At 39.6% G+C, this 13534-nt stretch overlaps 1 protein-coding gene across 3 annotated transcripts in view; it reads right to left on the bottom strand.

The window, feature by feature from the left end:
* The window catches only part of LOC109927350 (kinectin), a 67898-nt gene that overhangs the window by 48681 nt on the left and 5683 nt on the right, over positions 1-13534 (bottom strand). For 2 of the 3 annotated variants that reach the window (XM_020527341.2, XM_048599799.1), the window contains 5 exons: positions 11913-12077; positions 11652-11828; positions 4970-5100; positions 1820-1942; positions 685-828 (listed from right to left, as the gene is read on the bottom strand). In XM_020527341.2, coding sequence (XP_020382930.2) covers positions 685-828; positions 1820-1942; positions 4970-5100; positions 11652-11828; positions 11913-12077 — 740 coding nt within the window. The remainder of the gene's footprint in view (positions 1-684; positions 829-1819; positions 1943-4969; positions 5101-11651; positions 11829-11912; positions 12078-13534) is intronic. The other variant, XM_048599800.1, reaches the window with a different exon arrangement.

Here is a 13534-nt window from a genome sequence, read left to right on the forward strand (position 1 = left end):
CTACTTTTATAAGTAATGCATTAAAACATACACAGCTCATTGCTGAACCATGACAGATTTTTGATTCCCTTTGGCATAATATAATAATACTCTAGCAGAGCATAGTTCTCAGCTGAAGAGGACAATTGTCACATTGAATATATTTCCCATGACTAAATTTGAGCAACTGTTTATGCAGCCTTGGAAATTAACATTACTTTCACACTTCCAAGCTAAAAGTAGAAGTGGAATTTCAAAAAAAATGTAAGCGAATCTCACAAAAACCAAAAAAAACTTTAGATGCACAACCATAAAAGGATTAGTGTCTTCATGTTTCCCCAGCTATCTCACAGAAAGGAGATCAATTTAATTTGCAAATAAACTAAAATCCAAAAGTTAACAATGATGGTAAATTGTGCACTTTTTAAGTCAGGAAACCACTATCTTCATAAAATGTCAATTTAATTGTGGAAAGAAAAAATTTTATCAATTTTACTAACGGCTTGTTAACTTGGTTTGGGATTGCTTGCTTTTGCTGCCTCCCACAAAAAACAAAAAACAAAATATACAATCTACGATCTGTAAACAACCCTGTAGTGATAGCAAGTTAACTCTTTAAATGATACTGTATAATGGAAATGGAATTCATTTTGCAAGTTTAATCTGTTACAGAATATAATTAGAAAGATGATTCCTTTGACATACCTGCATCTGAGTTTCATTCATATGATCCTGGTAGCTAACTTGCAGCTTGTTCTGCAATGCTCCTAGTTCTTTTTCAAGGGCAGTGCGCTGTTCCCTCAGTTTGGTCTCAACAACATTGGCTTTCTGTTTCTCAGTCACTAATTCCTAATAAAATTTAAGCAATTATGACAGATATTAAAGGTGTACTTAAGTCAAAAACTGGGGTCAATAAATCCTCATTTTCTTAGGCAAGTGATCAAAAAGAAAAATCAAGTACTGCTAGAAGACAGTCGTTGAGTACAAATTTTACCTGCCACTCGCAGAAGTCCCTCCTAGAACTATTCCATAGGTCCAAATGCATAAAGCACACAAATCTTTTGAAGTGCTGCCAAGATAGATGCTTTAACACTAATAGCCATTAAACCATATGAAAAGAGGAAAAGCTAGACATCCAGAGTTACAGAAGGAAGATGGATCAATGGAACATACAAATTTACCTCTGATCTACTAAATTCTCAGTCAAGTCATTGAGAAGCAATGCTGTTGAGATTCTTTTTAAAATCCCAAAGTGGCCTAAGGTTGTGCCTCCCAGAAACATTAAAATACTGCAAAAGGAGGCAGCCACATGTCCCTCTCCCACTGATTACGCTCAAACCACCTATATTGTTTGCTCAGCCAAGTCCCTGGTGTGTAATTAATGGCAACTTTGATATTGAAAATAGCTAACAAGCGTATCCAACAGTTTATTATCTTAGAGAGGATGTAATGAATAATTTGATCATGTTCCATCCAGCAGCTCTTTATTGCTTAGTTTACAATTTAATAGTGTATAGGTGAGCAGCACTAACTGGGAATTCACCTAAACTCAATGACAGATTCAAACTGTGGTTGTTGAGTTTAGAACAGTATGCTCAAATATGCATTTAAAGTTGTACGTTGTGAACATTTAGAAATTAGCTTCCTAGAATATGGTTAACATACATTCTAAGTAGTTTGTATTTACAATGTGATTCTTGAAAACATTGACTTAGTTCCAATTAGTACATTCAAGCAGGAATCAAGAATTCAGAAATGCTGCATACAGAATAAAAATCCTTAAAATCAGACCATTTCAATGAACTCTATAATACTGGCCAGAACTGACGAAGTATATTACCTGACTCAACTGTTTGCATTTATCGTTTGAAAGATTAACCTCATCTTGTAAAGCTTGAAGCAACTTCTCTTTATCCTGTAACTGCTGTTGTAGTCCATGAACTGAATCACATTTTACACCAGGCTGAAAGGTATCAAAAACACTTCAATCCTCTTTACAGGAATGCAACATCTCCCACACCATAATACACAAAACAGACTATGATTTGGCAGTGAAACTAGAGCTGGATAAGTCAAATAAACTGAAAGTGAATTGACCAAAACAAACCAAGGATAATCACAGTTATAAACAATCTGGAAATTCTGAAATGAACAAAACGCTGGACAAACTCAGCAGGTCTATCACCCCTAGGAAATAAAAGCAGAGTCCAGTGCAATTTCTTCAGAGCAAGAAATACTACCTGATCTCAGTATCAGGGGAGCTAAGTTAGTGCTTCAAATAACTGCTGCAGCCTTGCATCAGACCAAAATCTATCACCAAAGTTGTTAGCTTGGTTTCTCATTCCAGAAATGGTAGAGCACTTATTTGATTTGATTTGGCATTTTGACCATCCATAGTACATTGCTTTTAAAAGTTGTTGTGAAAAGCACCACTAAAGCAAAAGGAAATGAATTCCAAGAATGCCAGAAAAAAAAAGTGGTAAACTTCAGAATTCCAAGCAAATTAGAAACCAAAAGGATAACCAAGAAACTGATCAGGCAAAGAAAAATATGAATGCAAGCAAGCTAGAAACAGGAGTATGTAAAAGCTTAAGTATGTGAAAAGCAAAAAAAAGACAAGCTAGGGCAATTGTGTATACATTACAGATGCAGATCAGAGAATTTATAGTGGAGAACAAGGAAGTGGCAGAGAACTCAAACTTGTAATTTGTGCCTGGCTTCAGAAGGAAAATACAGAAAATTTCCCAGAAATACCAGGCAACCAAGGAACCTGTGAAACCAAAAGAAATTAGCAACAGTAAAACAAAAAAGTATACTTGAAAGGCTGATAAATCCCCTAGACCAGAAGAGCTACATCCGAACATGTCAAAAAGAGGAGGGCTCTTATATAGCTAGTGGATGCCTTGATGGCTTTCAAAATTCAATAGCTCCTGGAAAGATCCCTGCAGACTATAAAGTCACAAGTGTAATCAATCCCACCATTTACAAAAGGGAGAGGGAGAATGGAGAACTACATTCTTGTTATTTTGATGTTAGTAGTAGGGATCACGTTAGAACTTACAAATTACGAGATATCTGGACATTTAGAAAACAACACTGTTGGACAGCATCAACATTGACTTAAAGGGAAATTAGGTTTGACAAACATATGTTTTTCAGGATGTTATTTGCAGTATAGGTAAAGGAGACAGGGTGGATATAGGCAAGATATTTCCCCTGGCTGGTATGGACATGACCTCAGGATTAATGATGGGCCATTTAAGACTGAGATTAGGGGAATTTCTTCACTTAGACAGTGGTGAATTGCTGGAAAACAGAAATTGCTAAGTGCCCAGAGACTAATGACCTAATGTGAAGATGGCATAGGAAAGTGGCATCATGGTAGATGACCTAATTAATTGGCACAACAGGCTGAATGGCATGCTCCTGTTCCCATGCCATCTTGCTTGGCCTATTTGGCTTTTCCAACATTATCACATCTAATGTTTAAGTACAAGCAATTCAGGCTTTTCTGATGTGTAAAAGTGCTTGTGTTGATATTTCCATTTCAAGAATTAGTTTCAACAGAAACTGAATCACAACTAAAATATTAAAAATTCTTCCTCTAAACAATCTAATTGAAAATTTAGTTTTACTTTTACTATAATTACCTTTAAAGCAACCAAGTCCTTTTTAGAGACTTTATGTACAATCAAAATAGTAGAATACGTCTCTCGTGGTTAAGCTGCAGTTGAAGTCAAACTTAATACTCATGTTCAACATTGATCACAACATTAATACACTGCAGAAAGAATGTTGCGAAGCAACAAGACTAATACTAAGTCTAAATAGATTTTTTGAAAGAGGAAATATTAGATAGATAGATTTAGGAATCAAGAAAACAGATTAATTTTAAACTTTTACACTCATCTTGTAGTAATGAAACTGAAACAGATAAAGATGATATTTTTAGGCATAAACATACAGGCATATTATTGCAGAGATAGTAGGAACTGCAGATGCTGGAGAATCCGAGACAACAAGGTGCAGAGCTAGATGAACACGGCAGGCCAAGAAGCATCATAGGAGCAGAAAGGCTGACGTTTCGGGCCTAGACCCTTCCCGAAACGTCAGCCTTTCTGCTCGGCCTGCTGTGTTCATCCAGCTCTGCACCTTCTTGTCTAGGAAACAGAAGTCATCTATTTAGCCCTTTAAAAGCTATTGTATTGTTGAAACATGGCTAACTGTCTATTTCAGTTCCACCTTACTGTGTTATTCTCCCAATATAGTCAAAATATCTAAAAAACTGGAAATCAAACAAATAGAAATTGCTGGAAAAGTTCAGCAGCATCTATTAGAGAAATCAGAGTTAATGTTTTGGGTCCAGTGACTCTTCCTCAGTCAAAAATCTGCTGACAAGTCTTGGCAAATTGGTCAACTGAACAGTCTTTCCTAGGGAAGGAAACTCAATTCCTTTCCATCATAAGCTAACGTCATAAACCAAATCCTGAATTTGTTTTAAGCATCTAATATGTTAAATTCCTTAAAAAAAAAGTAATGTAACCTTATGCTGCATTTCCAAAGGACAGCGGGGAGGAATCAGGATTCCACTTCAAACAGGACAAGGAAGATGGCCTAAAAAGGCAGACACTAATATCACAAGAATGTACAAAACTGTACATTCCAGAATGGCCTGAATTACAGTAAGTCTGTAGGACAACAGACTTGAAGCATTCAAATTTTACATTACAACATGCATGACAAAACTATGATATACAATGGCAATGTTGGCGAAGTATTCAGAAAACACAGGTACCTTCGTGGTTCAGAGAGAGATGGAAGAAAAAAGACATCTCGCTCTGTGTGGGCATATCCAAAAGTACTAACCACGTACAGGGGATCTTCAATTTAAGATAATTGTCAGGAGTTGTTGGATGGATGACAAGATTGTCTAAATAGCCTCTAGTCTGTATTCATTTTAATTGATTAAGCAAGAGAATATTCCACTTACTTTCTGCCACATTTCTTGAAGCACACCAGCTTTCTCTTTCAGAATGTCAGCAACACAAATAGCCTCCTCCTCTGTGAATGCCATAGTTTTCAAAGATGACAGAAAATCCTTAAACTTTATATCTGCATTTTCTGTAAAGTAATATAAATCAGCATCACAATTAAATAATAATTTAATTTAGTGTGCCTCTTTAGACACTAGTTAATCATTTGAAGGATTCCATTCAACATGAAGCACTCACATTGAACAGGATAATTGAAAATTCTGTCACTGCTACAAACTCGAGTTCGTATATATTTCAAAATCAGCGTTTTCATGGTGTAGTGCATTATACATCGATAACTAGTCAGTCCAAGAAACGTCAACACTTTTACTGGAAAGATGACTATTTTGTTCACTGGGATTTAGAATTGAAAAGCAAGGAGAGGCACAGGCCAGATGAGAAATACTGCTCCATGACCTCAACTGTATCCTGTGTGTAAAACCAATTCATTAACCAAATAATTCCAGGGGCTTCCTGTACCACCTGCCTGGTTCTCTTGACGGTTACCCATTTCTTATCTACAGATAGGGGTGGGGAGGGAAATCTCTGATGGTGGGGGTCAGATGGTAGATGGCAGAAGTGGCAGAGAATGATACACTGGATATGGAGGTTGGTGGGGTGGTATGTGAGGACGAGAGGGATTCTGCTTTTCATAGGGACTGCTCTCTGCAAGACTCCCTTGTCTACTCCACACTCCGCACCTTTGCCTACAACCGCACGAAGTGCTCCTACCCACTCTTCACCTCCATCCAAGGCCCTTAGCGAACTTTTCATATCTGAAAAGGGTTCACCCGTACATCCTCCAACGTGGTCTACCATTTCCATTGCTCCTGATATGGCCTCAACAATCGGTGAGATCAAGCACAGACTTGGGGGCCGGTTTGTAGAGCATCTGCGCTCTGTACATAACAAACACCACCTTCCAATCGCCAACCATTTTAACTCCCCCTCCTACTCAGATGATAACATATCCATCCTGGGCCTCCTCCAATGCCACAATGACACCACACAAAACTGGAGGAGCAGCACCTCATATTCTGCCTCAGAAGCCTACAGCCTGATGGCCTGAACATAGAATTCACCAATTTTAAAATCTTCCCACCCCCAGCCTCATCCGGAGACCAAACCTCCCTCTCATCCAGTCTCCTTGACCAGACACAACTTGTCCATCTTCTTCCTCCCCTGTCCTACCCTTCCCATCAACCAATCCCCACTACCCTCTACCTGCACCCAACCTATCACCACCCCACCTACCTTTCCCCAACACCCACCCTCCTCCCTTTATTTCCCAGCTCCCTTCCCATCCCCATTTCTGAAGGGTCTGACCCGAAACATCAACTTTCCTGCTCCTCTGATACTGCCCGACCTATGTTCCTCTAGCTCCACACGGCTTTATCTCTTCAATAAAATCAAGTCTACTGGAGATGATCAACACTTTTTAAGCAAACTCAAAAGGACGCAGAAACTCATGAAAAGCAAGCTTTCATTAGCTCCCTGCTCCTCTCTTTGGCCCTTCGGTCTGTTTCCCTGACAACTTGGCCTTTCAAAGATAGCAGGTCAAAGTCATAAAAATCTAACCTGTTGGGATATTAGAATTTACACAAACTCATGATCACTTGATCATTGTTCTACTTCTCTAACTGACAGTCGAAGTACTAAAAACAACATTTAGCAAGTCATGGCAAAAACATTACTCAGCTTATAATCAGTTTCTCCATAAGTAACATGACAGAAAGCTTGGGGATAAAAGCCACAACGCATCTGACAAGCTACAGCAGCAGTCAATACTCAGTATCCAGTTTAAAAACATTTTCCCCCCCGAAAAGAACAAAAAAGTCAGACGTGACACCCTGAACCTGCTTCATCATTGCAAACTTGCAATCCTAATAATCCATCACATACTTAAAAGTAGATGTATGAGTCACATTGTCCTTTCCAAAAGGATTTCAAAGCCTTCAATCAATTAGAAACCCATACTAAGTTATCAATATTTATTTGCCCCATCTGGGGACTAGTGCCATAGTAGTAAGGTCCACATCTCTGGACCAGAAGTTCCAAGGTTCAAGTGCCACCTGCCATAGAAATGTGTCATGATATGTTTGAACAGGTTGATTATGTACTTTTGACTTGCACTACCATTACAATCTATTTTTGTCATTTGACAATAATTCATGTCAAACGATGTCATATGTAAACTAGAAAATCAGATTGGAGTTCTAATGAAAGCCACTGGATGTCAGTAGAGAGTCATTAGCTCAGACCACCAACATTACTACAAGGTCATTCATCTTTGGGGCCCTGGCACAAAAGAACATCAGGATTTTCCCTGCATAATATTGCCCATGATGATCCATCATAACTTTTCAGAAGGAAATGCAACAGAACAGTTGAAATTACAACAATTTAGATATCATATCCTACTATACTATTTCAAATGAATAGCTTGATTTTTCATAATGATTGCCAACTGATAAGCCACTTTCAATAATAAACTATAAAATTTTGTTGTTCCTGAGCATGAATCCCAGATGGAAATATAAAATTTATGCATCAATACATCTATGTTTATAATCTACAAGCATATAGAAAACTATTCAACGAATTCCAAAGTTCATTAAAAGAACATGATACATTAAGTCCTGAAATATGTTGATTACCCTTCTCCAAAAAGGAAAATTAATTTACAGATTAAAGTCACATTTTGGATATTTTCAAAAAAGGAAAATATATCAGTAAAAATTGAAAGAACTCGATGTTCAAAGTCAATAACAAACAGAAATTGCTGGAAAGTTCAGCAGGTCTGGCAGCACGTCTGGAGGCAAATCATAGTTAAAGTTTCAGGTCCAGCGACCCTTCCTCAAAATGCCTAGTAGCAAGGAAAATGTTAGTTGTTTTACACAGAACAGGGATCCAGATTAGAATCCCACCACGGAAGACAGCGAAATTTGGAATTAACAAAGAAGGAAATTTAAGAATCTACTGAAGACCATGAAACAAACTGGAAAAACCCATCTAGCTCAAATGTCCTTCAAGGAAGGGAATTTGCTATCCTCATTGAGTCTGGCCTACATGTGAATCCAGAGCCGTAACAATGTTGTTGACTCAACTGTGCTCTGAAATGGCTTAGTAAGCCACTCTGTTGCAATCACGATAAAGTCTCAGAGAACTGAAACTGGACAGACCACGCAGTATTGACATAGGCACCAGAAAAGACAAAATGGCAGAAACAAACAAACAGTCTTGTCAGCTCTACAAAGTCCTCATCAACTCCTGGGGGCTAGTGCCAAAATTGGGAGAGCTATCTCACAAACTAGTCAAGCAGCAGCCTGACAGACAGACATACTCACAGAATCATAAAGGCAACATCTCAGAATACATCCTCGAATACATCCTGTCCCACCATAAGGGCAGACTCAGAGAAAGCAGTACAGCAGTATACAGTTGGGATGGAGTCAGCCTGCAAGTCCTTAACATTAACTGCAGATCCCATTCAGTGTCATGGTTTCAGGTTAAGCTTCCTGCTGATTACCATCTATCATCTTCTCTCAGTTGATGAATCAGAACTCCACGTTAAGCAACACTCAGGAAGCACCGAGGATGACAAGAACGCAAAACATACTCTGCGTGGGGGATTTCAATTTCCCAGAGTGACTCAGCAGCAGCCTACTGATCAAGCTGGTCAGTTCCTAAAGAACATGGCTGCTACATTGTTCCCTCACCACCTGCAGCAGACTCAACATATTTGACCCCATCCTTACCAATCATGGCAGTATCAGTACGAGTGACCACCACAGGCCTTGAGAAGATGTCCTGTCTTCACAAACTGGGGGGTATTCTCAATATGTGGCACTACTAAATGCTAACTTCAACAGTTCCAGCAACTCAAGACTGGACCATCTGAAGCAAATGTAGGCCAACAGCAGAATTGTCTGTAACCTCATGGCCCTGACATGACCACTACCATCAAGCCAGGGGACCAACTGTGTTTAAATGGACAGCACACGAGGGCGTGCCAGGGGCAGTATCAGACATATCCGAAAATGGAGGGGCAGCATGGTGGCTCAGTGGTTCGCACTTACCTCACAGTAACAGGGACCTGGGCTTGATTCCACACTTGGGCAACTGTGAGTGGAGTTTGCCCATTCCCTGCATGGATTTCTACACGGTGCTTCAGTTTCCTCCCACATTGCGAAGACGTGCAGTCTAGGTAGATTGGCCATGCTAAATTCCCCAGTGTTCAGGGATGTCTAGATTAGGTGGGGTACAGGGGGAAAAGAGTCTAGGTGGGATGATCAGAGGGTCAATGTGGGCTTGTTGGGCCAAAAGGGCCTGTTTCCCCACCCTAGGGATCCTAGGATTCTATGAACTTGATCAAGCTACCAAACAGGATTACTACTTACATGCCAAAACAGCACAAGTAGTTCAGTGATAGACAAAGCTAAGCAATCCCACAACCAGATCTAATGAGTTCTGCAGTCCTGCCACATCCATTTGTGAATAGTAGTGGACAACTGAACAACTCAGAGTTGGTAGGGGCGTGGAATGCATTGCCAGAGAGGGTAGTGGAGTCGGCCTCATTAGGGGCATTTAAGCGGCTATTAGATAGGGATATGGATGATAGTATAAAAGGTAGCGGTGGAAGTTAGATAGACCTTAGGTTTAGGGTAAAAGTTCGGCACAACATCGTGGGCCGAAGGGCCTTTACTGTTCTATGTTCTATGTTCTAACTCACTAGAGGCGGCTCCGCAAATAATCCCAATTCTCCACGACGGAGGAGCCCAACACCAATTCAAAAGATAAGGCTGAAGCCTTTATAGCAATCCTCAGCCAGAAGTGCCTAGTAGATGATGCATCTTGACCTCTTCCAGTGGTCCTCAGCATCACATCAACCTTCAGCCAATTTGTTTCACTGCAATATCAAGCAACGGTTGGAGGCACTGGATAGTGCCAAGGCTACAACACAATTTCAGTAAAGTACTGAAGACTTGTGCTCCAGAACTTGGCACTCCCATACCCAAGCTGTTTTAGTATAGTTAGAACACTGGCAATGTCAAAAACTTGCCCAGCTATGTTCTGCACGTAAAAATAAAGAGGACAAATCCAACTCGGCCAATTACCACCCCAGTCTACTCTCCATCATTAGTGGTGATGGAAGGTGTCAACAATTCTATCAAGCAGCACTTGCTCAGTTTGGGGTCTGCCAAGCCACTCAGCGCCTGACCACATTACAGCCTTAGCTCAAATTCAGATAAACAAAAAAAAAAAAAAAATTGAATTCCAGAGTGAGGAGACAGCAACAGCCCTCAACATCAAGGCTGCATTCAACCAAGCATCGAGGGGCCCTGGCAAAACTAGAAGCAGAGTATCAGGCAGCAAACTCTATGCTGGTTGGCGTCATAACTGATGCACAAGATGGTTGTGGTTATTTGAGGTCAGTTAGTCAATCAATCATCGAAGCTCCAGAAGATCCCCAAATGTCTTGTCCTAGGCCTGTCAGACTTCAGCTGCTTTATCAATGATGGTCCCTACATTCTAAAAGGTCAGAAATGGGGACGTTCACCAACGACTGCACAATGTTCAGCACCATTCCCAACTCCTCAGATCCTGAAGCAGTCCATGTTCTAATACAACAAGATCTGGGAGGATATCCAGGCTTGGCCTGAGTAGTGGCAAGTAACATTTGTGCCACAAAACATGTCAGGCAATGACCATTTACAATGAGACAATACCCCTTGACATGTTAGGGAATGATGAGGTCGAGGCTGATGAGAGAGAGATCCAGGGATGGTAACACCAACATTCTTGGCCAGAAACTCCAGTGGACTCACCACAAACAAACAGTGGCTGCAACATCCACAAGCATCCATTCCCTCCACTAATCAACACAACAGTACACGCTGCTGCTATCTACAAGATGCACTGCAGAAATTCACCCGAGGTCCTTAGACCTTCCAAGCCTGTGATCACTCCCATCTAGAAGGAAAGGGCAGCAGATGCATGGGAACACCATCATCTGCAAGTTCCCTTCCAAGCCATTCACCATCCTGACTTGGAAATATATCACCATTCCTTCACTGTCACTGGGACAAAATCCTCGAATTCCCTCTTTAAGGGCATCGTGGATCAACCTTCAGCATGTAAACTGCTGCAGTTCAAGAAGGCAGCTCACCACCACCACCTTCTCAAGGACAACTAGGAACAGGTAGTAAAATACTGGCCAGCCAGTTATGTCCATGGCCCTCGAGTTTACAAACAAAAAGTAGGACAGAACTTCTGTTACAGAGACATCATACATAAACAAAAAGTAAACTAGAACAGTGTTATCCAGCACATGATTTCTGGTTTGTTTATATTAATTCAAATTACAATGTGATTGAGGTTTAAATAAAACGTCAAATCCTTCATTACATTCAGATGATTGCAGATCAGCAGCACACAATTACAATTTGTGCTCAGAAAAAGAAATGGTCTCTTAAGGCCAGCATGGTCCAACATTTAATTGTCTAAATTTCTTATTTATTGCAAACATGCTGTGCCACCTTTAATGTAAAAAGATGAGTGGCTATAATCAAAAATATTCCATATTGAACAATACAAAATTATTAGTTGGTCAACAGATAAGCATGAACAACAGAATACCTTTATCACATTCATTCCTCTGTTTCTTGGCAATAGGTTTCTGCACACCACTACCGATCACTTGGTTCTTGTCATCAACCACAGCATCCCTCTTTTCAGCATGAGCACCACCCTCAGCATTATCCAAGGCAACGCAGACTGTGGACTTCAATGGGAGATTCTCCACCGAAGCTGAAACTACAAACAGAAAACTTTAATTTAAAAAAAAAAGCATGATATATTGTTTTTGCATGACGAGATACTCAATACAGAAACACTGACCTGGTTCTATCTTTTGCTTTTTAGGTGCAGTTTTTCTTTTCGACAGGCCACTTTCATGTTTAGTTTCCATTGATGTAAGCACTGGTTCCTGCTTTTTGATAACCATTTGAACTGATTCAGCATGTTCTTTGACAAGTGCACTGCGAACATCTTGAGCTGGTTCATCTGCAAAATTCCCATTGAAAAGCAACATTTGAAATGTGAAGCAGGATCGTGAACAGTTCTTTGTCTTTTCATCAGAAAGTTAATTATCTGCAAAACCTGAAGTTTGAGATGTCAAATTCTTCATCAGGAAATAAATTTCATGCATTTTATTTCACACCTTTTTATCAGAAACGGGAGGAGTGGGGAAAGACAAATGTATGCCAAGGAAGCCTGATTTCACTGGAATTAGATAATGACAAACAAGTTTATTATATTGCTCAATGGGAAAACACTTGTAGATTTTAACATGTTTAATAAGATCATATTAAAACAGGTGAACAATACTGTGGTATTCCACATGAGACAACAAATGTCACTTGTTTTACTGGGTCTGGATATGGCCACAGTAATAGGCATAGAATAGCAACAGTCCAACATCTCTTTCACACACACAAACAAAAAAGGCAAAGAAAAAATGATTCCTCTATACAAAGATGTACTTTAAGCTTAAAATTAGGTTCAGGATGCTCAGATAGCCAGTGTGACAATGAGATTTGTAGGTGTGTCACCAAACTGGCAGCTATCTCTCGGATCCTGACAGTCGCACCTTGTCCTGCAAGCACAATGTCACAAAGACATCTCGAACAGCAAATGGAAGACAATCTGGTCTCACACCACAAAAGACACTTCAGAAAACAGCAAGCACAAGCTTCGCAACTTGTCTGTAGCAAGTTTTGCCCAAGCAAAAACTCAAAACCAATGACCAAACTGTAAAGCACTGTTCAAGCAGAACAGCCACTCGACCTCCAAAAAGGAAATTTTTCATCTATTTTGTTTTGGAGTATGAAAGGTTCAAATTAATCAGACTTTGACCTATGTTTGAACACAAACTTTTAATAATCTCAATAAAAAAACTAACTCAGGAGTAACATGCAGAACTGTATTACCAAACCTAAAGGTTTCGAATATGATTAGTGAGCATTCAAATAGGAAATCACTCTTCTCAAACAAAGTCAATTTCAGAGGTCAGCTTCTTAATGCTACAAAGTTCTTAAAAAGGCTACCCATTTCATAAGTTACTTAATAAACAAGCAAACAAAATAAACAGCTTCTCACCTTGTTATCGAACTCAATTTATCAATATCAACTAGATAAATTTTAAGGGAGACAACAGGTGATTAAATTTAAAGTGTAAAGTACTGCGCATAGGATAGATTAATAAGCTGCTAAAGTAAATGCTTAAATGAAATGCAAAAAAGCCACAGAAGTTAAAATTAAAGGCTGAGAGGTTTTTAGTAAATTTAAAATGTTCTACATTGGGTGGATGTGTCAATAGAACAGAGAACCATTCAATTACAAAACCAGAACTATAACTTGCAGGAGACCACGTTCACAAAAAAAAAAACTTAGTGTTCGTGTCAGAGATAGTAGGAACTGCAGATGCTGGAGAATCTGAGATAACAAGGTGTAGAGCTGGA

This window comes from Rhincodon typus, chromosome 8 (assembly GCF_021869965.1).
Source record: "Rhincodon typus isolate 14 chromosome 8, sRhiTyp1.1, whole genome shotgun sequence".
Classification (NCBI taxonomy): domain Eukaryota; kingdom Metazoa; phylum Chordata; class Chondrichthyes; order Orectolobiformes; family Rhincodontidae; genus Rhincodon; species Rhincodon typus.